The following is a 26,863-nucleotide window of genomic DNA, read 5'->3' as shown; positions in this document are numbered from 1 at the left end:
ATTATGTATCAGATGATCATGACATGAGACAGGCTTAGTGAAGCATTCTTATGTATCATTACTATAAAGTTTATATTATTGTAATATTCTTCTGTTAATTCAGAGTGAATCTGTGATGTGGTGCTTCTTGGTATCCTGATATTGTTCTGTTGTTGCATCCAAACACAAAATGTGGGACTTTGCTGTAGTACAAAAAAAAAAAGGGTGGGGGCTTTCAGAGGGGAGGGTGGGGAGGAAAAAGCGGAACCCGGATGCTGATGCTGACCGATGAGGAGAAGGAAGCTCGAGAGAAGGAGGAGGAGTGTGAGAGGTGTGGGGAAAAAAGAGAAAGGGAAACGGGGGATGTTACGGGCAGCATCCCGTGAATGATGGACACTCCTGTGGACGTGGGGCAACTTTTGGCAAACTGAGATTATTTTTCTGCAGGGCGACTCTTCTTTCTCTCTCATTTTTTTTTGTCATTTTGTTCGGGAGACAGCAGCTTTTAGAGCCGGCTGAGGGAGGGAGATGCGGTGATATCATGAGCATAGCCGGCCAGGGAGAGAGAAAGAGAGACAGAGAGGAAGAGAGAAAGAGAAAGGGAGGGAGGGAGGAAGAGGGAGCGCGGGGAGGAGAGACGGGGAGTCGGCTACCACCAGGCCAGCTGAGGATGCTTGTTGTTTCTAGAAACAGGATTAATCACCGGACCGAGCGCTGATACTCCACCGGCACACCGAACGCCCCTCGCTCCGCCGCAGCACCTCTCCAGAGCCGGCGGGACTGGCGCGTAATTCCGCCTGTCTCGTCCCGGTCTGCCCGTGGCTGTTTGCTTTTTTTTTTTTTTTGATGCTCTCCCCCCCTCTTCCTCTATTTCCTGATGCAGGGCCGGGGAGGGGTGAGCCAAAGTGTGCACCGGATATTGGAAAACCCATTCTTCTTGCTGATGCTGTTGTGATAATAGATTATTATCTGGACAACGCCGCATCTGCACAGAAAGGCACATCCGGACCAAGCGAGGCCTGGCGTGAGGAGAAACGTGGATGTACGAGCTCGGAAAGGGATGATGAAAACATTTTTTGGACGGTAGCAGTAGCCGGGGAGGAGGAGAGGGGCGGAGGGGAGGAGGGGGGTCCCTGATATCGATCACAGAATGGATTCAATCAGGGTGTTCTGACTTGGGATATTTGAGACTTTGCTCTTAACAGAAATCAATCTGTGGCAAATGTAGCTTTCCTCTCGGCCTCTGAATGAGATCTCTCTTTTCTGCTCCACTTTGGACCAGCTGCATAAGCTATATCAGATCAATCAGCTTTAAACTACTGTTATTTATAGCAAGGGGTGGGGGGTGGGTGGGGGTTTGATGTGACACGGTATTGTGAACATTGGCAACCTCACAAACTCTTCTCCTCTCTTATCTTTTCTACCTTCATCTCTGAATGATGCTGCTTTCTGCGCTGTAGTAAAAAAAAAAGAAAAAAAAAAAAAGACCCAGACCGGCTGATACTTTATTCCAGGCCTTACAGAGTGCAAACTGGGCCGGTTCTCACTCCAAGCACGGACCAGACCGCATGACAAACAAGTGCATGGGAGTAGCCTGCAGGGCCCGGCTTTAGATCACGACCAGTCCTCCCGTACCTCCCCTCTCTCCTCTCCTCTTCTCTCCTCTCCTCTCCGCCGCCTGTGATGTGCGTTACGGCATTACGCACGGAGCAGGAGACACCGTTATCTTGATTTGCCTTATATCAGGAATAGAATTTCATCACGGGAAGGATGAGCAGCAAGGAGCTGACGGTGGGCCAGTCTAGCCAGTATGTGGGTCCTTACAGGCTGGAGAAGACCCTCGGGAAGGGACAGACAGGTAGGAGCCTCCTGAATTAATCTGAAGGCAATATAGGACGTCTGCAAGGTGCATCAGCTGATCCCACAATCACTTTATAACAGATATGATATTCACAGCTAATCCTCCTGTAAGTCTTCTCATCTTCCATCATTTCATCCAGCTACAACCACCTTAAAGAATCTCCTAAAATTCATCACGTGATACAGATTTATTTTGGGGTTTTTTGTGTGGACATCACAGCAGGGCCTCTGTACAAATATCCAAAGCAGTCTTTGTGTGAGCTGCGTTTGGTCAATGTTTGTGACAATGTCAGTAAAGCTTTTTGAATTATTTATGACATCCCCTCCTTCCTGTTCACACTGCATGATGATTTCTGATACTCTTTCTGATAAACATTTTCTCCCTCTCTCTCAGGACTGGTGAAGCTGGGTGTCCACTGTATCACAGGGCAGAAGGTGGCCATAAAGATTGTCAACAGGGAGAAACTCTCCGAATCAGTTCTAATGAAGGTACAGTACAGCCTGTAATGTACTTATTCGCTGTATCTACTGTGCCTCTAGTCACTGTGACTGACATTATGCTGGCTGCAGAGCTCAAATCACAAGCTTGCACCCTTCCAACCTGCAGAAATAGCAACAGAAATGGAGTCTATATTTTTGTCAAGAAAAGCCCGTCTGTGTGTTGTAACTTGGAGCTGCCGAGTGTGTGGGCACTGCTTCTGTATGCCGAACAATAGAGATGATTTCATCCTGCTAATTAAGCCCTCCGATGAAAGCTACGGCAGCTGAAACACACTGGACGCAACTAAAATTAAAACAGCTTTTTTATGTTGGTGTTTCTAATGTGGCTGATTACTTGCAGCTTTGCACAGTTTGTCTCTTTTTAAAATACAAAGAGGGAAAACTTGAAGCACAGGGACCCAAAGTGGTCTGTGCAAATATCTCAGTGTCCTGGCAAGAGGGCCTTTTTCTGTATAAGATTACACACTTGTCAAGGGTCGGGCCTCTGGTATGAGAAGCTTAAACAGCATAAATATGACAAATACAAAGTGCGGAAGGAGAGAAAACCTTCATCCCTGCAGATGATACCGGTCCCCAGTCCTCCTTTCCTTTGGACGGCTGCCCATCACCTGCTCTGTGTGCTAACTGTCAGTAACTGCATTACCGGGCTGCTGTCTGCTAGCTTTAGCTGGGAAGGCCGACACATTTAACTACAAGTGAAGTAGCTTTTTCATGTTGACACCCCAAATGTGGCTTTTAGCTTCCTGCTCCAGGGCTCCAACATGACTCTAAGAAGTTTGTAACCATGTTTCTGGCAATTGTTTTTTTTACTTTTATGTTTTAAGCATCGAGGCCATGGTTACCAGTGGTGTTATACTGGACTGCATTATATTCAGGCTTTCTAATATTCTGGCCACCCTCGTGTGTCTAAACCTCAGTGTAATGCTGTCAAGTACAACCCCATCTTTGTGACCCCAGGGAGCCTCTTAAAGATACATTAAGGCTGCACTGTTGTATTGGATTGCATTAAATTGTATAGGTGAAGGCAAAAAAGCGTACACTATCTTTTACAGCAGAGCACCCGTTTTGCCCTTTTTGAGCTTTTATTTGACAGAGACAGCTTGAAGAGTGACAGACTGGGAATGACATGCAGGAAAGAGCCACAGGTCAGATTTGAACCCTGGGCTTCCATAGCAAGGAGTGAACCTTTGTACATGGGGCGGCTGCTCTACCAACTGAGCTAAACGACTACCCCACCTGTCCTTTTTTTAATCAAATGAGGCGTTTAAAAATAGCTGCCAGTGGACAGAATATGGCTTTAAATCAATCATTTAGCACATGAAGGCAGACATACATCAGAGATTGTTTCAGACTCAACTCCCGAAGACCTTAAAAGACCTTAAATCACAATGAGAATGACACGAATATGACATCCAATAATCAATTCAACCATGTGGGGAGTGAACCAATACTGTGCCTCATTCTGTGCAACGGGTGAGACTGAGGTCATATTATGGACAGCTGCTGGTGCTGAAATCATATATGAAACCCTTTATTCATTGATTTCAAAGGATAGATTTGGACATTTCCAGGTCCAACTTTATAGTTTGAAGGGTTAGTGGTCACTCCCTTCTCACCAAAGATAGAATTTAATGCACTAAAGACTTGGAATATATCCATTTAATTTGCCTAATTCAGACTGCTGAGGCCTCATATTGATTACACTGACTAATCACTCTTTTAATATGTGACTATTGCATGAGTCGATACTTAAAAACAACCTGAACCTATCTTTTAATTAAAAAGTCAGATTTTGTCTTTAGTTCACACATAAGTATTTTACAGAAGAAGAAGAGCTCGGCTTATATCAAATACAAATGTCAAAGAGATTAATATGAGATTATTTCTGAAGTTGCATTTGTCTTTAAAACTGTTGGTTTCATTACACGCTGACATCAAGACCTGACTTTGTATAGAGGTCTTGTAGAGGTGCTTGCTTTAGCTAGCTTAATATAGCTTCAATAAAATCAATATCAATAATAAAATCAATAAAATAAGTAATGTCCATGTGTCTTAAGGTTGAATCTGCATTAATTGATTTTTTGGGGGGCACTTTCTGGCAGTACAACAAGCTGTAAACACGTCTGTGACATAACATCACCTTTTAAAGTTGCGCCTACGCAATTTAGCAACCGAGCTAACAAGCGTTAGCAAATGGTTGCACGTCTAGCAGAACTGTAGCGACATTAGCATTCATTTGATATTTGGTCATACTTTGTGTCAAGTGGTGATTTTATGATTCAGCATTCACTCCCTTTTAGTTCCTTTTTGGTTTCCATAAACCCCTGAGGGAGTTATCTGTCTCCTTAGCAGCTAAATGCTGCGCTATTTTCATCAGCAATTTGCTAACTGTGTCGGTGTGCTGTTGCTTTTCGAGTTTTGCTGCTGAGATCGAGGTTGATGAGAAAATCAGTAAAGTTAAGGGATGCAAAACCAAGTGAACTGAAACGAGCTAAAACTCTCATTTAACCTGCTGATAAACCTCTGTGTGTTTGTAACTTTGAGTGAAATACTTTACATTACAGATAGTTGGTAAATTGCTTGTATAAAAATATTGATAAGTGTACTATTAAATCTAAGTATGCTAGGGTGTATTTCACTCTTTATTCCTGTCTTTCTTTCCTCCATTAATCTTTTAAACTTCATCATTGTAAATAGTGAGTTATTTGCGTATTCAGCTCCCTCCCTGTCTACTGTCCAAAGAATTGATAACAACATTTAATACTGTCTCCCTGCGCTCCACGTTTGACCTAACTCTGCTGTTATATTTGCTTCCTGCCTCTCTCTGTCTTCCCCTTCCTTCTGACATTTCAATCTCCATCATTTTTAACCTCACTCCTCCTCTTTTCTCTCTCCCTCTCTCTTAACCTTCCCCCCACGTCTCCTCCTTCCCTCTGTCTATCCAGGTGGAGAGAGAAATAGCTATTCTTAAACTAATAGAGCACCCTCACGTTCTGAAGCTGCATGATGTCTATGAGAATAACAAATACCTGTGAGTATCTCTTCATCTTTCTCCTTTCTGCTGACTTTTTTTTTTATCTCGCCTCTCTGCCTCTGGATCTCTGCCAGAGCAGAAACAACCTTGAAATCTAACAGAGAAAAAGGCTCTGCAAGACAAAACTGAGATATATAACCGCATGACATAGAAGATATAAAGGGTTCTGCGTGTGTCTGAGTTTGTATGTATGGAAGAAGCTACATCCTTCCCTTTCCCTCGGCTTGTTTTCATCTTTCTGACCTTTCTGCCCATCTGTCTCCAAGGTACCTGGTGTTGGAGCATGTGTCTGGCGGAGAGTTATTTGACTACTTGGTGAAGAAGGGCAGACTGACCCCCAAAGAGGCCAGGAAGTTCTTCAGACAAATCATCTCCGCCCTTGACTTCTGCCACAGTCACTCCATATGGTCTGTGAAAGGCTGTCGATCTTATGAGGCCTGTCATTTTTCTTGCATGTTTGTGTTTCATCTCCATTTTTTCTCTTAATGCTTTGATGCTGTGTTGACCTTTGTTGCATTTCATAAACATCTCTCTTGCTGTGTTTTCTGTCTGCTTCCTCACCATCAACTGTCCAATAAATGTCAGAAAGAACCTTTTTTTTAGATGGGCTGCACAAGCCAAAAGTCTCAGTTCTGACTGAATCATGAAATATAGAAACTATAGATGTAAAGTTTGAAACACATTTTATGAGGTGGTCATGACACCACTACATCCACTGATATCAGATTAAAAAGACAATCTTTGGCACAGTTATTTGCTGATTTTCACAGATATTTCACCAGTGGACCAGTGGAATGGCACTCATACCCACTCAAAAGACTCCACAGCATTACTAATGAACTAAACTAGCTGAAACTCCTACTGTAGTAGGAGCGGTTGATGCATAGGTTCAGTCGGAAACAAAACAGAAAATTAGATTGTTTAATTCATCCTCCTGTCAAACTTTGAAAGCTGCTTTAATATATGTAAATTTTCTGTGTTTGAATAGTTGCCTGACATTATCTAACGCACATCTCATGTTTGTCTTATAAAATGATTTGACCTCCTGAGCACACAAACCTCATCCAATGTGTTATATATATATAATAGAATTATCATCAGGACTTATTGTATTTCCCGTAAAGCTGACATATTAAACATCTGAGTTTTGGCTGACGGCTGCAGAATCCTGCAGTACCCACAGAGGCGACCGCGCTTTCTGTTCAAGATCACTGTGCTCCTAGTAGACAGTAGCTCTCCCTTTGGGTATAGATGTACATAAGGTTAGTTTAGCTTTAGTTGATGCTTATGGTCTGGAGTACTTTCATTGATCGTGTGTGTGTGTGTGTGTCCAGTCACAGAGACCTGAAGCCAGAGAATCTTCTCCTGGATGAGAAGAATAATATCAGGATAGCAGACTTCGGCATGGCCTCGCTACAAGTCGGGGACAGCCTATTGGAAACCAGTTGTGGGTGAGTACTGGTTTAGATGGGCTTAAAATAGCTTCTGCAACTTGTCATTAAGGCTCTTTGGTCATCGACCTGTTTAAATGGGATCTTTAACCATTTTATTTTCATTTATCTTCACTGTACTGTGCAAATACATACATGTATATAAAATGTGAGTTATTTATAACTTTATTAGATAAATGAAAAATAAGCCCCTCCACGTATTTGTGCTTAAAGTCTCCATGAAACAGGGGGCAGAGTGTATTTTACTTCCTCATCTTTACATTACAGCAACTGTGCATTACATGCCCACTGCTATGCACTGAATTTGGCGCTATGAGTTAGTGTTAGCGTCTACCTTCCATTCGGGAACAAGCTAGACCCTTGAAACCAGTCATCGCCATAAAGTGGCCTGTCATGGTGGTTTTTTTGCTGACTGAGTCTACATACTGGAGTATAGGCAAAACACTTAAACATCAAGATGTCATGGGGCCTTTAAGTTGAACCATTGATAAAATGTGGTGATATGCAGGACATTAGGATCATTCTCCAAATGCTCTATTGTGCCTTCTTTTACATAATCGATGGCTTTGTTCATTAAAAGCTTCAGTGTTTTTTAGACTGCCTGCCTATCAGGAGGAGCGTGGATTTAACAGATAAATTTAGTTTGGGATTGTAGCTTTTACCTGGATTCACCTATCCAGTCGTTTTCACGGATGAACGAGCAGGTGTTCTCCGTTTTTGTACACTCAGGCTGGAGTGGGTTTTTTTGGTTTGTTTTTTTTAACATGACTCAGCACTCACACACTGGAACCTACTGCTGCCTTTATTTGTGTGTATGTTTGTGTCCGGTTAAATCATTTAATAATTTACTCTTCTTTATTTATAGATCTCCACATTATGCTTGCCCAGAGGTCATTAGGGTAAGTTACTTCCCCTCTCAGTATATGTGTGTGTGTGTGTGTGTGTGTTTGTGCTTGTCTGACACAAACTCGTCCTGTCCTTGCATTTGTGTCTCAGGGGGAGAAGTACGATGGTCGCAGAGCAGATGTTTGGAGTTGTGGAGTCATCCTCTTTGCTCTTCTTGTGGTAAGAAGATCTTTCTTCTGTTCTATGGCTATGACATAATGGCAACTCATCATACAGATGTTTTATCTCTGTCTCTCTCTGTTCAATCAGACACTGTGAGAAAACTAAAATAAAATAAAGGACATAAACAGTCTTTCAACATCTGTCTAAACAGGCTCAAACACATTAACACAATAATAATTTTATTAGAAAAAGAAGTCTGAAAAGTTGCAAGAAGACCTCTAATTTCTTAACCAAACATTAAGGTGGTACATTTTTATCCACATTACCCTTTTAACATCAACTCATTTATTACATTTTAAATTATTTAAACAACATAAATGTAACAAACATAAAGTATACAACCCAATAAAAACTGTTTTTATTATAGTTTCATGATTCTTTTCTTTCTTTCTTTGTTCTCTTTAAACTTTGATTTAACTAGTGTGGCAGCCTAGAGCAACACTGTAATGTTCTACTAGGAAACAGATGTAAAAACACATTTGTGAGGCCTTAAATGTACATACAATATGTTTTAGTGAGAAAATAGCATAAATACCTGGCTGTAGTTGTCCACAGGAAACCTGCACAGGACACCTTTAAAGAAATGGCTCAACAAATGTAACAAAATCCACCTACCAGCCCTTTTAAAGCTCCATAATTATCACATTAAATGTTATTTATTGAATCCATGAACGTTACAGATTCAGTAAACATTATATAACGTGTTATTTATTGAGCTTTAGAGGTGTCGGTAGGTGGATTTTGTTACCTTTGTACAGAGCCAGGCTAGCTCCCTCTGTTTTCAGTATTTATGCTAAGCTAAGCTAACTGCTGTTCCAGCATCCTGGGAAATGTATTTCCCAGGATGCTGAACTATTCCTTTATCTATCTGTTGAGCATGACAGGTTTTTTGACACACAAAACAATCAGCCACAGACGTGACGTTCTACTTTCATAAGTGAATTCTTATCCTTTTTTTTTTTGTCTCCCATCCCTTCCCAGGGTGCCTTGCCCTTTGACCATGATAACCTGCGGCAGCTTCTAGAGAAAGTGAAGAGCGGAGTATTCCACATGCCCCACTTTATACCTCCTGACTGCCAAGCTCTGCTCAAAGGAATGATAGAAGTCAACGCTGACAAGAGACTCACGGTGAGGATAGAGGGACCATGGGGCTTATACAAAGAGCTAATGGAAATCTTCTTTGAGTTATGCTGTGGAGATATATATTTTTTACTACAATGAATGCTGAAAACAGAACATTGAATAGTTTCCCAACTAAAACATCATCTTGGAGTCAAAGAATAAGAATTCTCTCTGGTTTTTGCGGCAATGAGATATATGTTTCTACAAATATGGTCATGAACTGATGAGATATGGCATTTTGAGTCTATGATCATAGAGGCACTGGCAAAAGTGAGACATAAATCTTTAATGTTGAGAGCATTGTTTCACTCCATGCCAGTCACTGGGAAGAGAGGACCTGAAAATTAAACACCATAAGCATGACTAAGCAAATCAAAATGTATACTTAAGCATATCATCTGACAGTATCTTCATCTTCTTGCTCCACATGTTGAAGTGGTGTACTCAGGGTTGTTCTAAGAGCGATACGTTACTGACTCACACCCATTCCTAAAACACATGACATGTCATGTCTAGTCTGCACAGTCACCTTCTGTGTATGCCTAGTACATAGTACATAGTACATAGCATTTTCCCTTATCAATAATATGATTATACAGTTCTACACTTCAATGGATTATCAGCTGGTCAGGATGATGACCTTTTACCTTGAACTTGCCTCAGTCGTTTAGACAACATATGTTAAACCAACTCATGGAACTTGCACAGTTAGCTCCCGTCTCTGATTGTGATGCTTCTCACTTTATAACATGAGAAACCTTAGGTAACTCAACATGCTACCCAACTCCCGCTACAGGCTGTGGTCACCCGATTACTGTAATGCCCTCTTCACGGGCCTCCCAGCCTGCACAAGGAAACCCTTTCAGATAATCCAGAATATGGTTGCTGCCTGGATTTCAGTCAACACAAAAGGTCGCATTTCCCTGCTGTTCATCGAGCTCCACTAGCTACCTGAAGAAGCCCACATTCAATTTAAATCCCCAAAGCTTGCCTACAAAGTAGGTTCTACACCCACCTACCTGAATGCCCTCATACAGGTATATGTTACCTCTTCCACTGAACAACACCTGGCTCTGCCACCCATACGCTCAGGCCCATCCAAACTTTTCTTGTCTGTTGTTCCCCATTGGTGGAACGTCCTACCAGTTCCTACCAGATCAGGGGCGTCTCTCTCTACCTTTAAAAACCTCCTGAAGACCTCCAGCTCTTTAGAGAGGACCTACTCTCCAACACTACCAACAACTGATGCTAAATCTATCCCCCTCTACAACTGTAGCTTAGTTCTACACGAGTAGTACTTATCGCTGCACAAACATGTCCTTGTTGCACTGTACATTGATCGTTTCCCTTTTTTAAGTCACTTTAGATAAAAGCGTCAGGTAAATGACAAAATGTAAATGTAAATGTAGCTAGGTAGCTATAATACGTGTCAGTTGACCGTTGTCATTTTAACTGTCAAAATTGTTGGTTTCCAACTAGAAATGAGAAGCTGGTTTTGACTGAAGCTACTAAAACTGGAGAGCTAACAAATGAAGGCACTTCTTCCTTGTATGTGGTCAATGGTTGCCACTCACGTTGCAGCAGTTTCTGCAGCACATGAAGCATGAACCAGGCATTTATGAGGGAGGACAGAGAGAAAGGAGAAGCTGAAGCCCCAGGCTTTGCTTCAAGAGGTGACAGAAATTGCCCCTGACAGAAGACTGTACAGAGGGAGGAGGAGGAAGGTAAAAAGAACAGAGGGACCGGCCTATGGTATTGCTTAAAGGCAGAAAAGGAGTCAACATGACAGGACTGGCCTGAGTCCACCAAGGCAAGTTAGCAGGTTATTTGGAGAGGAGACTCATGGAAGATGCAGAGAGGAAGAAAGCCATATACTCTACTATGAACTGATGGATCAAGTGGCTTCATCAGTGGCTGTAAAGAGGGATGGAGGCACTGTGGGTGAAAAGACGAGGACCTCTCTTCCTTTTCACTTAAATGCCAGCTTTCCCTCCTGAAAGCAAGGCTTGAAAAGCGAGAGAGAGAGTAGAGAGGGTAAATGAGCGAGCGAGTGAATGGACTGCTGAGAGAAGCTGGGATAGCACAGGCATGTGGGGTGGAAATGAATTCATATTTAAGTGGCAGAAAAATGGAGACAACTGTGATGGTGTGGTTCGCGAGGTGCTGTAAAATAAAGACAGAGAGAGAGAATAAGTCAGTTCGTCGTTCAGCTACCACACTGCAGATTTAATCAAAGCTGTGGCTGATGAGCTGTTGATTAATGGAGCCTGAAACCAGGTCAGACCGTCTCTGTCTGTAGTCTGCTAGGCGCCTCCATGGAAATCACACACAACTATTGGGTGTATGGGAACACAGGGAAATGAACCAGTCCCCTTCATATCAGTTAGGAATATCAGAGTGCCTCCTCTGTGCTGCATACAGTACTTTATGAGATGGCTAACAAATGCACAGCGCTCACTACGTGCAGCTGCTTGCCTTCTTCCCTGCAGATGTACAAGTAGAGCGTTCACAGCAGGCCCACTTTTCACTTTTTAACATGCTTGCAGAACTGCAGCTGCTCCATTACTCCAACCCCAAGAGATACTGTGCTGTATCGATGCAATGGCTACCACACTATGCAGTCCTAATGCAGAGAGGGGACACCTACAGAATATATAATGTACTAAGGGGATTCAGGACCGGGCAGGGAAACTTTTCCCCGGGTCATAGAAATAGAATGCTGGATGCTAAAATGCTCACTTAAAAATCTCTGGTTGGTGTAATGTTTGCCATGTCCACCATTGCTATTTTAGCATGTTAGCATGCTAACATTTCCTTTTTAAGGCATTTCATATAAATATTCTGTAAATATCCTGAATAAAGTGAAATTTTTATCTGACAATGGCACTAGATGAAAAGTTAAGGTATCACAATTCATCCTGAAGGCTAGTGAATAACTGCAATATTCTTTTTGGGCTATCAGTTCAATATTTGTTGAGATATTTCTGAAGGGCAGACAAATCCGGGTGCATGGGGCATGCCAGATTCTCAGGAACACAATGGGACACATTAATTACTTTCACTATCACTGTGTAAAAGAGCAGCTGAATTTAGCATCATATGTATCTTTAATGCTGATGTGGCAGATTCAGAATTCCCTAAGGAAGAATGCCGGTTTGAGTCAAGACAGAATCCAGCGTGAGAAGATGTTCTGATCAATGCTGTCTTCTTTTTTTTGTTGATTTACAGCTAGAAGCAATACAGAAACACGCCTGGTACCAGTAAGTACATTCATCTCATTCTTTTTTATATGTTATGTTAGTATTAAAGTAAAAATATTAAACATACAGACCAACCCAGTCAGTAAATGCTGTGGTCTATTTTAGATTTTACCTTTTCAGTGGAAAATCCATAAATCCATAATGCTGCCTGCATGGCTTTGACTATTTTTGTAGTTGCTGCAGTCGCAACATTCATTCAAGATGTGCAAATGAAACCTGGAACATAAAAATCAAAACATATGCACTGAAAAACCAACAAGTAAAGTTAATATTAAAGTATTTTCTCCCACATAAACCATCTCGCTGTTGTAAATATGGGCCTGAGTCCCAAACCTGTGTTCATCCACAGCTGAAAATAGTCCCAAATAAATGCACATTTTCTTCCTTGAATGTTTAATAAAACTACACTACCCAGTTGCTCTATGAAAATACAGAAAAACCATGAAACTATATATATATATGTAGCCAGTTCTTACATTTACATCTACATTAAGTACCAGTGGGCTTACAATTGTGTGCCAAATATTGTAGAAGAGCAGGGAAGTCAGGTAGTACTGAGACACAATCCAATATGTTGATTTTTTTGTATTTTCTTTTAAATTACTGACAAAAAATATAGAATAATTGCAGCATTATTCTTTAACTTTAAATAATATTTGATATTTATACAGGTCCCTGACACTGCGGCCAAAATCAGCCTGATATATTGTCAAACCAACATCTATGTCTGCTCTTTTGTTGGCATTTATACTGCAGCATAACATTAGACCATGAAACGTTGACATTAAACCTGTGTGATGATGTTTCTCTGTTTCTCTGTCTTTTTTCTATCAGGGGTGGTCGTAATGAGCCTTGCCCAGAGCAGCCGCCCCCTCGTCGGGTGTGCGTGAAGAGGATCGTGTCCCTAACGGAGCTCGACCCCGATGTCCTGGAAAGCATGTATTCCTTAGGGTGCTTCAGAGACCGGGTCAAACTCACACAGGACCTTACAAGTGAGGAGTGAGTAAAATATGACCCATCAAACATTTCCACTTTAAATAGATAGCAATACATCAACATGCACACAATAAATAGGATGGAATTGATCACAGAAAGATTCAAGCAATTTTGTAAATTTGCTTTATTTCCAACTGCATGCTAAATATTAATGTACAAATGAAAGAATCTGAAACATATGAGATCATTAAATAGAACAGACATGTCAGTTTTCCTAGCATGCATGCTGAAAACCAAAATTGCATAATTGTGTGTGTAGTTCATTTAATTTCTCTCTCACAATGCTCTCTCTCTGTCTCTTTGTCTTTTTTGTCTCATTGTGGCCAGTCAATTACTTACATCGTTAATCTGCCTGGCATGGCAGGAACGAGAGCAACAATATCAACAATGCCTCTTTTATCTGTCTCCCCGCCCATCCCTTGTGCCCCCCTCCTCTGCCAGACTGATGTAGCTCCTCAGTACCCACAATGCAGCAGTAGCTGTGCAGTCCTTTTCAACAAGACGAGCCAACAAACACAAAGTGTTCACATTAGAGCTGCATGTGTCAATGCTTGATTATTAACAATAGATCAAATACTATGCGTAACGTAAAAGGGGTCGATCAGAGTGACAAACATATAATTATCATCTGTCTCCTGAACTCTATGAAGCATTTTAGCATCTTTCAGCTCATTGTTTTGGTGAATTTCTGTCCCTAGCTTCACTGTTTTGACTGAGTCCCACAGCTGTCATCATCCTTTTATCAGCAGGAAGTAGGCAGCTGTCAGTGTAAAAGCGCTGATAAATCCCTTGTATACCACCTGTCCTGCACCAAAGAGCACACAAACAACTAGCTGGTGAACAGTGGAACATTTATAAAACATAAATATTGGTCTTACTGTATATTTGTCAGGTGGCCAGAGCACACCCTGCACACAACCTACAATTCTTGCAATTTAGCACAGTGTAATTCCACTGTGGTAAATAAGGACAACTGCACACATGTATTTGTTATTATACACTACTTATGATCGAAAACTAGCGAGTCGACAACTTTGCTAACCAGCCAAACATCAAGCAAGTGCAACTTCAGCCTTTTATTTCACAAAGCTCTCGCCCATGGCCAAAGGCCAAAGTCATTCCCAGATTTACTCTTGTCCAGAGGTTTCTTGCTTGGTCACTCTTTCCATTTCTCTTCTAATCATCAATGTCCTCCTGGGTCTCTTAGTCTCTGCCATGTCAAAAGAGGCTGCTGTTCAGTTACATTACCAGCTTGCTCGGCTCAGCTTAGGTTCTGGCACTAATTCCACTCTCCATCAGAATTGCCCTGCACAAGTGCCTGACAACCTCCTCTTTCCGGTGGTCCAAAACACCCGTGGTACAAAGACTACAACTCCCCTGGTGCTGAGCTCACAAACTGAGCTATCTTTAGCTAACAGCAACTACAGTTGGCAGCAGTTTACTTTACTGTCCATTAGGAAATCGCTTACAATTTTTACAATGTACTTGTGAACCTGATGGATAGTACCAGCCGTCTGGAGATTTCTACCATGTCTTTTCCTGTGTTATCCCAGTTTTTCCAAGACTCAAGTCAGCCTAAAGTTGTCTGTCTGTCTCCTCTCTGTCTAAACTTTGGTTTCTTTGTCTCTCTGCATCGTTTTCTGCAGGGAGAACCAGGAGAAGATGATTTACTACCTCCTGTTGGACAGGAAGGAGCGATACCCCAGCTGTGAAGATGAGGATCTACCACCAAGAAATGACATAGGTGAGAACACTTGCTCTTTTAAGCCTTTGACGGTCGACCAATAACAAGAACGAAAGTTTGACTTTGATCAATTTTTCCTCCAAGACCCACCCAGGAAACGTGTGGACTCCCCCATGCTGACACGTCATGGCCGCTGTCGTCCAGAGAGGAAGAGCCTGGAAGTCCTCAGTGTCACAGAACAAGGGTCTCCAACCCCACCTCGCAGGGCCCTGGATACTAATGCACACAGCCAGAGGTACGAACTAACACTGACATATCATGATACCAAACTCACAAATTACAAGTTGGAATAACTTGAATAACTTTAGAACAGATTAGGATTTCAAACTACGGAAAATCTTTTGATTGTTGCACGTGAAAGTCCTAGTCACCTGGACGTCTTGTTTGTTTTCTTCAAAAGGTCTCGTTCTGTCAGCGGAGCATCCACAGGTTTGTCCTCCAGTCCCCTCAGCAGTCCCAGGGTAAGAACTTCACTCTACTGTATTCTACTCTGTTCAACTTCTGTATATGATTTTTGAAAATGTATGGTTTGACCTGCCGTCTGATGACACTTGTCAGCAATGTTGCAAGAACCTCAAAAGTTCTGGTCTGTAAAATGTGTTCTACCTCGCATCACATAATCTTTCTAAATGATTACACTCATGAGCGTGGGGGAATTGGCACAGAAAGCTGCACTAGCGTCCTGTTAGCAGAACTTAGCACAAAGACTGGAAAAAGCAAAACCAGTGTGCAAAAACAACAGTTTGTGGTTTTATTAGGGGATATGTACTCCACTATTTGTGGCCAGGAGCAGTTGTGCACATTAAGCATGTGATATAATGAGTAAGTTTTGTGAGATATTTACCACTGGATAGAGCCGGGCTCGCTGTTTCTCACAGTTTCCAGTCTCTATGCCAAGCTATAAGCTATGCAGCTGCTATCTATAGCTTTTTAATTACCAAAACACAACAGTGGCATCAGCCTAATCTAACTTTCTGCAAGATAAGCGTATTTTCCAAAATCAAATTATTTCTTTAACAATAACCACATAATCTGTGAGCAGCTTGGTATACAGTACATTTGGACTGTAGAACTGCGATGGAGGAACTGGGAATTTTGCTTAGACCTTGACCAAAGCACACTCAAACCATAGTCTATTTTTACACATACAGTAAGACACATTGATTGCAAATTATAATAAATACCACTTCTGCCATCTGCTGTGCACAAGGTTTCCATCCTGTCTGTATGTACAGTACAGATCACATGTCAGAACCTGGTATCATAATTAATTCAGACTTTCCATGTCCTCCTAATGCTTTACAAGGACATCAGAAGGCTGTTCCTTATTGTCAACAAATGCATTGAAAAACCAACAATTAATGTTAATATTAAAATATTTTCTGTATAGTTAGTGCCTGATATAACTTATTCCTCTGTACCACAGAGTATTTTTACCAATCCCACATAAAACATCCTGCTGTTGTAAATAGCTAATTAGAGTACCAAATGTGTGTTCATCCACAGCTGAAAATAGTCCCTAATAAATGCACATTTTCTTCCTGTTTGAGTAATGTTTGATAAAACTACACTACCCAGTTGCATTATGAAAGTACTGAGAAACCATTAAACTATATATTTGTGGCCAGTTCTTTCTCTATTTACATCTTCAATAGGGACCAGTGAGCTTGTAGCTGTGTGCTAAATATTGTAGAAGAGCAGGTAGTCAGGTAGTACTGACACACAATCCAATATGTTGATTTTTGGTGTTTTCTTTTCAATAATTGACACAAATATAGAATAACTGGAGCTTTATTCTTAAAGTTATAAAACATTTAAATATTTGTACAGGTTCCTGAAGGCATCATAGTGTTACTAGTACAGTTGCAACCACTGGGTTAGCTCTCTTTTGACTAAAAACACGCTTTCTGTGATTCCTGTCTGTCCCTTTAGAACACACAGTATAGATCATAAACATACAGTGTATTTATTATCACCAGCTTCAATATACAAATATCAGTTGTGGTCATCAAAAGCACAAAAACCAAATTTCCTGTGATGCTGTTTTTTTCCCCCTCTGATAACTATTTGTCGGACTGTCACCGCTCGCCCTGCCTTTCCATCATACTGTCACATTCTCAGTCATACATGTCCCCATTTCATAGAAACATCATGCTGCCTTATACAAAAGTCTGTGTGCACATGCTGACATGGACAAACAGGGCTAACACACACATAAAGACACACACACATAAGAGTAAAGATACTGACTCCATCCTCCATTTGCTGCATCTGATTGAGGCTGTGTTGAAGATTTTGTTTCCATGAACCATAATTCATGACCATTGCTCTGTCCATCCCTCTTTCCCTCCTTCTCCCCATCTCTCTCTGTCTGCCCCATCAGAGCCCGGTCTTCACTTTCAGCCAATCAGAAGTCACTCCCACCTCCACTTCCTCCTCCAAAGATCCCAAACCTGGAAGTGCCACCACCTCTCGGCCTACCCGCCAGACGCCTGACCCAAAAACCCAAACCCTGCCCTCAAAGGGCCCCACTGACCGGCCCCAGCTCCACTCCATGAAGTCCCTTCCTCTCCAGACTCCACGCTCTCCTTCTCCATCCCCCTCCCCACTCCTCTCCCCCATCCCACGCTTCTTCAACTTCCCCTCTCCATCTGTGTTCAAGTCCAAGAATGTCCACTCATCCTCTAACTCCTCTGCCACCCCTCCTCCTGTGTCGCAGGTCACGCCGCAGGGCTCACCGTTGCCCACCCCTCTGGGCACGCCTGTGCACCAAATCCAACACCCTTCCTCCACCACCCCTCCCTCCTCTTCCTCCTCGTCCTCTTCTTCCAGAGCGGACGGAGCCGGAGGGGCCTCGCTGTCACTGACCCCGCCCTCCAGCCCAGGCGGCAGTGGCGGTCTGGCCGCCTCGAGCTCCGCCCACTGGAGAACAAGGCTGAACTCGTTCAAAAACAACCTCCTGGGCTCACCGCGCTTCCATCGGCGTAAACTGCAAGGTGAGCAAAGTCAAAGAGTTTAAACGCGTTTCACAGCTGTAGAATGGAGTTTTCTCCATCCGTGTGAACTTGACAATCAGAGTTCTCCTTGCATTCACATCACAGATAGAATCTATTATAAACCTCTGCATGCCCCAGCCTGCAGCCTCAGGCTGTGTCGAGTAATGTCTGATTCTGTGATAATCTGTAATTAGGCCAATTAAATTAAGGCCTGTCATCAAAATTCACTTCCCTTTTCCTTCCCCTCTCTCTCTCGTCTCTCTCTCTCTGTCTGATTGTCTTTTAGTCCCTACATCAGAGGACATGTCCAGTCTGACTCCAGAGTCCAGTCCAGAGTAAGTCCACACATGTCCCAGTTTGTCTTTTTCTAAGTGAAACACAAGCTTTGCAAAAAGAGGTTAGAAAACAACAGTTCATTTAAAGGTCCAGTGTGTAAGATTTAAGGGGTTCTATCTGGCTAACTCACCAATGAACACAGTGCAGCATTTAGCAGCCAAAGAGCCAAATGTCCCCACGAGGTGAGAAGCTGAATGCAGTGTGAATACTGGACTTCCATTCATTAGGTGCAAACTCCAAATCAATGCTAATGTTGCTCTGTATCTGCTGGATGTGTAAATAGACATTCTTCTGTCTATTTGCCACTTGACATGAATGGAGAGCAGCGTTGCTTCGTAATCTCCGGCTCATTCATTAGCTGACTCGTAACTTCCAAACATATCCAGACCACTGTGTGGACATTAACCTGTTCATAACCTGTTAACCAGCTGACTACCCCAACCTGATTTTAAACTTCATTTTTGGTGATTTATTGTTCCTGCATGTGTTTGTTAAAGGGGTCATTAGTTCTCCCATGATGCAGCATTCTCGTCACTGCTCAGATTTCTGTCTGCCAAATTGAACAGTATGACCAAAACGCTATAATTAGTCCGTTCCTTGACGTGCATGCCTCTGCCTGAACACTATGTCAGTCATTGCAGGCCAGTTAAAAATAACACATCCAACCTGAATATTTTGTATACTAGTTCATTAGCACTTATGTGAGATGTGTGAATGGAGTTAAGCTGATCAGACACTTGTTCATTTGCAGGCTGGCTAAGAGGTCGTGGTTCGGTAACTTCATCAGCCTGGAGAAAGAGGAGCAGATCTTTGTTCTGATTCAAGACAAGCCGCTCAGCTCCATCAAGGCCGACATCGTCCACGCCTTTCTCTCTGTGAGTACACTCGAGGTTACACCTTCCAGCATAATTGTACAGAATAATGCCGTTTATGGCTAAAGGCACAGATTCAAAATGTTTGTATGCTTAGGGTCACTTATTTCTTTTTACTTTTCAGATTCCATCCCTCAGCCACAGTGTGGTGTCTCAGAACAGTTTCCGGGCAGAGTACAAGTCCTCTGGTGGCCCCTCTGTCTTCCAGAAGCCTGTCAAATTCCAAGTATAATTATATTTATTTACCCTTTCAGCCCTGATACCCAAAGTTCCATATTCACAAATACACTTAGTGCACCTTGTGTTGTTTGTAACGTCCTACACCTGAAGGTTCAGCCATGCAGATACACAGTTTACATCTTTTACTTGGGTAAAGTGTAGGGAAATGTTTTTTCCTACTTTTCCGAGCAACTTTAAGGAAATTTAAAAAAGAATTCATGGTTCAAGCTGCAGGTTGCAGCTTTATCCTTAAAGCCACTGTGTGTAGAATTAGAGAATGTTCAGCTTTGGTGGCCCCCAGTGGTCGTATCACAAAAAACAGATTCAGCCCAGGGACACTGAGACGAATGGACTGAAAGAAACACACAGACCAGTAATGATCACATGAAAATCATCATAGTTCATGTATTATGTGTGAGCAAACTTATTAGATTAATTCAAGAATCTCTGTCGTGAACTCAAGGATCATGGTCTTTCGCTTCCTCCTGTAGGTGGACATTGCCTTCTCTGAGGGAGACAGGGAGCGAGAGAGGGAACGAGCAGAGAGGGAAGGAAGGAGAGAGATGGGCATCTACAGTGTCACCTTCACTCTAATAACAGGTAGGAGGACGTGTCTATTGGCTGTCGTACATAAGACATCTTTACACAAAGTTAACATCTATATGAACGTGTCCTTGTCACTGTATCCCTATGGATAAAGTCATCAGCTAAATGACTAAATATACATGTAATGGAAAAGTTTAAAAAGTCCAAAGGGGACGTTTAAAATGATCTGTTATGACCAACAGTTCATGCTCATTAACTACAAATAAACACAGATGGACAGATTTTAGACTGCAGTGAACTGTAGCTAATTAAAGCGAGGACTCTAATATGTTCTGGGGTAACGGTAAAATTTGTTAACCCTGTAGATTTAGTAAATATTCTCACATTCCCTGATAGATTTGTTGTATTTTATATTTATTTGGCTTCAAACTAATTCGTATATTTTTAAAAAGATCATATGTGCATATGTGGAACAATAGGCTAAAACACTGACTTGAATTGATGCTAATTTCAGAGTTTCACAGTTTTATACCTTTGTTATTAAAGTGGCACTGTAACAATATGTATGGTGTTACTCATAGTGATGACCCTACAGAGAATTATCACCTGAATCTGCGGCTCTTCTCAGCTTCAAGGAGCTTTATATTGAGTTTTAGCTGGTAGTTTAGCTGTCCGACCCACAACTGATTTGATTCACTCACCGCTCTCAAAGCCTGCTCAGCATCACAGACACATATTTCACTCAGGAGACATTAAACAGAGCTAGAAAATAGTAAATACATTTGTCAGAAGGCTGGAAAAATTTCTCCAAATGAATGCTAATGTCTCTCGTGTCTGCTGGTTAGTGGAAAAATATACAAAGCTGTTTGCTTTGGGCGGCGTTTAGCTCCGTTGGTAGAGCAGCCGCCCCATGTGTGAAGGCTCAGTCCTTGCTGCGGAAGCCCAGGGTTCGAGTCCGACCTGTGGCTCTTTCCTGCATGACATTTCCCGTCTCTCTCTCCCCGCATTCCTGTCACTCTTCAGCTGTCTCTATCAAATAAAGCTTGAAAAGGCCAAAAAATATAATCTTTAAAAAGAAAAGAAGCTGTTTCGCTTCTGGGGCGGCTGTGTCTCAGAGGTAGAGCGGTTCGATCCCCAGGTCGTTCCCCTCCAGTCTGCATGTCGAAGTGTCCTTGGGCAAGATATTGAACCCCAAATTGCTCCCGAAGGCTGTGCCATTAGTGTATGAATGTGTGTGAATGGGTAAATGAGATATATAGTGTAAAGCGCTTTGAGTGGTCGGAAAACTAGAAAGACGCTATATAAGTACAGTCCATTTAAAAGGTGATAACATATGCCATGTTCACAACTTGTTTCTGCTGCCCCCAAGTGGCCAAAAAAAGGATCCTGGAACACATGGAGCATGAGGCTAAGAGTACAGGCGGTGGTCTTTCAAATTCAGCAATCATCTTTGAGGCTATATTTGTGTTTCAACCTTTAGACAACGCTCTCTCAGACAGTGACGAGCTGATTCTCTCTCCTCTCAGGTCCCAGTCGCAGATTCAAGAGGGTGGTGGAAACCATTCAGGCTCAGCTCCTGAGTACTCATGATCAGCCTTCTGTGCAGGCACTGGCTGGTAAGTAGCACATACACAAACACACCCAGACACGCACACACACACACTACATATACCAGTTAGATCAGTTGTTTCACTTCCTCTTCTCTCCGTTTTTTACCCCTGGCCCCCCAGATGAGAAGAACGGTCAGCTTTCCCGCCAGCCCAGCACTCCATCGCGTCAGAACTCCAGGCGTTCGGAAAGTGGATCTGAGCGGGAGCGTGGGGAGAAAGAGCGTGCGGCAGACAGCGGGACCGGAAGTGGGAGCAGCAGCGGGACCGTCTTACAAAGGCGAGGCTCGGGGAAGGACAAGACCAGACTCCTCTCGTCGTCCAATGGGACGCAGTCTCATCCCTGAAAAGAATGTTGTGGAAGAGAGGCGAGGGTCATCTGCCTGGCCTTTTTCTCTTCCTTTCCTCAATCCTTCCCACATTCTTTCCTTTCCTATTTCCTTACTTCCTGCCTTGCTTCCTACAATTATTCCAAAGCAATGGGATGTAGGAGGGGGAAAACTTTCCTTGAAGCTGATCTAGGGATGTTCCCCCACAAATTGTCAAAAAAATATATACTTGTGGGGGTGGCGGAGGCAGGTGGAGCTGATCTCTAAGTCAGCCTTCAAGGGCAGCTTCACCCCGGACGGACAAGTCCAAAGACAGGATGTCCAAAAAATCCCACCTCAGCAGAGAAATACAGGAAAAACTCACCATGGAAACACATCACCAACCTCTGACGAATCAAGAAAGCACACGCCCCTTCCCACTGACCAATCACATGCAACACATGGTTCAGATCTAACAGGAAACCACTCATCTGTCTGTCAGAATGGCACGGGAGGATACCGGCCAATGATGGAGCCCCTAAAGTCATTCTCTTTTATCATTTTCTGACCATCTAGCCGTCACCTGGATTATCAAGTCTCCTCAACACCACCTGACCAAACATGATGAGTCACATGACAGGAAGCCCGCTCTCCTCTCTTCCTCCCACGTTCTAATTGAGGACAAATGTGTGTTCCCAAGCAAAGCAACAAAATGGGGTTGAGAAAGGACTGAGAATTAGACTTGATTGTTAAAGTGGATATTATTTCCGAATAATTATCAAACTTCATGTTGTACTTTAACAGTCAAGGAGTCTGAGAGCAGAGGAAAAACACAAAGAAATGATGGAGAATGGATCTGACGCAGCTTACGTAATGTAGCCCTAGGGCTAGGTGAATATCAAAATAAGACCCAACTTTTCTTTGAGTGTGTGAGCAGCAGAACGTCCCACAATTATTTCTGAATTACATTGATGAAGCTATGATACCGTATTGCCTTTAATGGAGGAGAAAAAGTGGATAGCTAGTTAGATTTAGCCCCAGTTTAAAGACACTAGTCACACCACAGGTAGAATGTCTCGCAAGTGAAAACTCCCATTAGAATAGAGGGAGATGGACTGATAGATGAGACTAAACAGAGGATAGGTAGCGACAGGTATCCAAGCAAAGGAAGGACAAACCATGAACTAGTAGCCAAAAACTTAAGCTAACTTAAAGATGACATTGAAAGTCAGGTGTATTGAATACATCATTCATCTATGTGAAATAGTTATTGTTTGCAGTATTTTTTCCTCTTGTACATACAGGCTGTGAAGCAGTCTCTTTACAGAAGCTAATATGAGTTAGCCCAACTACAGTAGCCATTAGCCACGTCCCACTTTGTCAAACTTTGGACATCCTTATGATGTGTGTAGGGTTCTAGTACTTCTAGCACAATACCATGTAGGCCTATATAGTGCATATTTAAGACCATTTAAAAGGTTTTTATTTTAAAATGAGTCAGAGTCAGAGTTTTCTGCTAACTCACTGAGCTAAAGTTAGCTCAATCACCTAGTTGATTTGACGTTCGGTTGACAGTCCTAGCTACAAAATAAGCCCACCTTTGTCTAACATTTCTGTATTTTTTCTTACCAAGGTGGAGATATTGTTGCTGTCAGAAATTCTTGATACAAATGACCCAGAATTTTACATAAAAAGCTGGCATGAAATGTGACACGAACCTACATATAGCTCCCATGACAAAGATACCCATTTATCTTGGATAACTTGGATTGTCCGAGTTATTCCAAGTTAGAATATATTTTTGGACAGGATTTTGCCTTCTTTGTCTCTTATAATGGAGTACCTTAATTAAGAGATCACATCACGGTCTATATGGAGAGGAGGAATGATTACAGTGATCGATAACCCTTTCAATGTACCGATTATGTATAAAAGGTTCAAATCTGTCCTAACTATGAAGGGAATTAAAGTTACAGTAACTGAAGATGGATGACGATGGAAACGTGGAATTAAAATAAAGACGCCAGTCGAATAGGACGACCAAGTGTTTAAGCTTCTTAGACCCACAATTAGGCAACCGAAACCCTTCCTATGTTCCCCTGTGTTCCTCTGACAATAGACGCAGAATGATGCAGGGCGACTCAAAACCCCAACAAAAGCCTCAGTTCTTTCTTCCTCTCTAAAAGGAGACAAGGAGGGAGGACAGAGAGGGGCAGGTTGGGCTGAACAAATAATGTTTTCACATGAAGAAAAAAAAAGAGAAAGAAAAAGAAAAAAGACTCGGGTGTGTCTGTTTGTCATGAAAATTCTGCACACATACTGCCTGGAGGAGGGAAAGGAAAAATGAAGCCACACATAAAGAATGAAAATCTGCCTGTTTTTTTTTTCCTTTCCACAAGTTTTTTTTTTTTTAAACTGTGCTCTGGTCTTTCTGCATTTTTTAATGTTTACGTGTTTGCCACCAGTAGAAAAAAAAAAAAAAAGCCCGGCACTAACCATGTGAATGTCAAAGACTTTTTTGAAACGACTGCAAGAGTGTTAACATATTTTTGTTCCATATGCTTACTGAAAATGTATTTATTTATCTATTTATTTATTTATTTATTTGACATGTATTTGTTTTTTCATGAAAAGCAGGAGATGGGTGAAGACAGGGAAATGTGACTTTCAAGATGTCTGACACTGCAGAGCAAACCAGCTTTCCCTGAGAAAAACTGAAAAGTAACTCCTCTCTGAAAATTGATGCTGCAAAACAAACAAACAAACAAACACAAAAAACATCCATCTTTGTATTGTGTTTTTAGCTGCTGGAATTTTACACGATTAGTTCAAAGATGTCTGTGTGAGATTAGTAGCCAGGCTAATGATGTGGCTCTTGGAATGGCAATATCAGTTTACTGATTGGTCCACCACTTTGGTGCATACTGAAACATTTCAACAACTATTTGATGGATTTCCATGAAACTTCCTCCAGAAGATGAATCCTCATGACTTTAGTGATCCTCTGACCTTTCCCCTAGCCACCAGCAGGTCAAAGTTTCCACTTATCCCTTGGAACATCTCAACAAGGGGTGATTAAAATGTAGTACCATCCTTCCGACTTAGGTGATGTGCTGACTTTTCATCCGGGTCAAAATTCTAAGAAAAACCTCAGAAATTTCCACTAGCCTCAGCCGCTAACTTGCAAACTGAGAAGGTGAACATGGCAACCGTTATACCTGCTGAACATCAGCATGTTAGCATGCTGACATTGGCATTTAATTGCCACTCTGCCTCAGCACAGCCTCACACAGCAGCTAGCATGGCTGTAGACTCTCAGTCTTGTTCAGAGAGCTAAATAATTCATGAACAGCGACTGCAAACACAAATGTATTTTCTTGTCACATTCATTCCCTGTTAAACACCCTGTGTTTATTCATGCAAGATAACCCTCCACTGAAACTCTCTTCAGACACACCTGTGCACACTTTAACTGGAAGAGGTGAACAAGAATGGCAAGAAACACGCATACGTTTGCAGTTTTATCAGCCATTTTGTGTCCTTTTATTTAAGCAAATGTAACCTACTTCAACACCCTGTTTACACAAGTTAAGGATCCAAGTGGAAGCTGATCTTTTTGAATATCCTGTCTAATAAGTGTATCATGGCCACAGGGCATGGAATCAGGAGTGTTTGAGAAAGCTTTGGGGAAACTATTTGCCTGTTCTTGAGCACTCTCAACTGGTTTAACATAATGTGTTGCCCCCCTTCTCATGTAATCATGCTTTCTTTTCCCATCCTGCAGCTCAGTGTGGGCCCCCTTAGAATCCAGCAGCAAGGTGACACATGTAAAAGGTCAAGGCCAGGGAGAAAGTGACACACTCTGACACACACAAAACAGTATCATAGTCTTTTATTATTATTTTTTTTAAACACAGGGTCACAGTCAGATTCACCTTACCATCCGTGTTTAGAAAGAAAGAAGCTGGTTGAAGGATAGAGGTGGGAAGGCTGCTCCAGTGCTCTACTCCACTCTGAGCAGACTCTACATCAAAATCCATTCAAGGACACAACGGGACCCTTGGCATGTTTGCAGCCGGGAGGCTCCCGCGCTGCTCGCGAAACTCTCCTATTGAAAGAAATCTCACCCCTCCCTCCCTCATTAAACCCCCCACCCCCCATACACCCATTCACTTCACAGTTTCTACACCCCTGCCCATTTCACCTCTTTGTAGCTCTTGAATCTGCCCATCCATGTCCCAACTACACATATGTCACCCCCCCTTATATAATCGCCCCCCCTCCTTCCCTACCCTTGTATACATTTTATACACTGTATACTTCAATGCAGATGCTGTATACATTTGTATATACTGTATGCTTGTCTCTGTCTCCATTGTATGCCATCCATATCTATGTAGCGTTCACTATCTTTTATCGACACTGTAGTCGCCGTACATCTCTTCCTCTCATCATTATTGCTCACTCTTCTTCTGCAGTTAGAATTGTACCACTATAATCTCTTGTCTCCTGCCCATGTTCCCCCTCCACCCCCACCCCTACCCCACCCTGCCCTGCCACACCACACCCCACTCATGACCACCCCCCCACATCTTGCGAACCTCCACTCCACACGGTAGAAAAAGTTGTTTTTTTTTCCACTCTGGAGGAACTTGTGATGTCAGACAAAACTGGAGGAGGTGTGTGGGGGAGGGTGGGTCGAGAAAACTGCTAACACGATTAATGATGATGATGACGACAACGACGAAGAGAAATGTCTGTAGTATAATTACAAAAAAGGAAAAGTGCACTATTATGACAATGATTATTATTGCCTGTGAGAAATAACTGACCAATAAACAACAATGGAAATATGTGTGGCTGTTTATGTTTTTATGACACACATGAAAATGTTCATGTCATAGTTCTGCTGGTTGATATAAAGATTGACGACACATATCCTGCGTATGTTTCTGTGGAGGTTC

At 42.3% G+C, this 26,863-nt stretch overlaps 1 protein-coding gene across 4 annotated transcripts; it reads left to right on the top strand.

Annotated features, from left to right (window-relative positions):
- Nucleotides 1–266: 266 nt before the first annotated feature.
- LOC104922939 (serine/threonine-protein kinase BRSK2) lies at nucleotides 267–26,754 on the top strand. 4 transcript variants are annotated; one of them, XM_019273279.2, is made up of 20 exons: nucleotides 267–1,837; nucleotides 2,234–2,328; nucleotides 5,286–5,371; nucleotides 5,641–5,781; nucleotides 6,709–6,825; nucleotides 7,691–7,724; nucleotides 7,822–7,890; nucleotides 8,875–9,021; nucleotides 12,244–12,275; nucleotides 13,110–13,274; nucleotides 14,918–15,015; nucleotides 15,100–15,250; nucleotides 15,416–15,476; nucleotides 17,735–18,011; nucleotides 18,298–18,346; nucleotides 19,099–19,222; nucleotides 19,344–19,445; nucleotides 19,930–20,038; nucleotides 21,511–21,600; nucleotides 21,706–26,754. In XM_019273279.2, the coding sequence occupies exons 1-20, from the start codon at nucleotides 1,750–1,752 to the stop codon at nucleotides 21,936–21,938; spliced, it is 2,268 nt and encodes a 755-aa protein (XP_019128824.1). In that variant the 5' UTR covers nucleotides 267–1,749; the 3' UTR covers nucleotides 21,939–26,754. The 4 variants fall into 4 exon arrangements, with proteins under 4 accessions (XP_019128824.1, XP_027141512.1, XP_027141510.1 ...); XM_027285711.1 differs by having other exon boundaries at nucleotides 17,399–18,011; nucleotides 21,715–26,754; XM_027285709.1 differs by having other exon boundaries at nucleotides 17,399–18,011.
- The last annotated feature ends 109 nt before the right edge of the window (nucleotides 26,755–26,863 follow it).

This window comes from Larimichthys crocea, chromosome XII (assembly GCF_000972845.2).
Source record: "Larimichthys crocea isolate SSNF chromosome XII, L_crocea_2.0, whole genome shotgun sequence".
Taxonomy (NCBI): Eukaryota; Metazoa; Chordata; class Actinopteri; family Sciaenidae; genus Larimichthys; species Larimichthys crocea.
The sequence above is the reverse complement of the archived record's forward strand: the minus strand, read 5'-3'. Positions and strand labels throughout refer to the sequence as shown.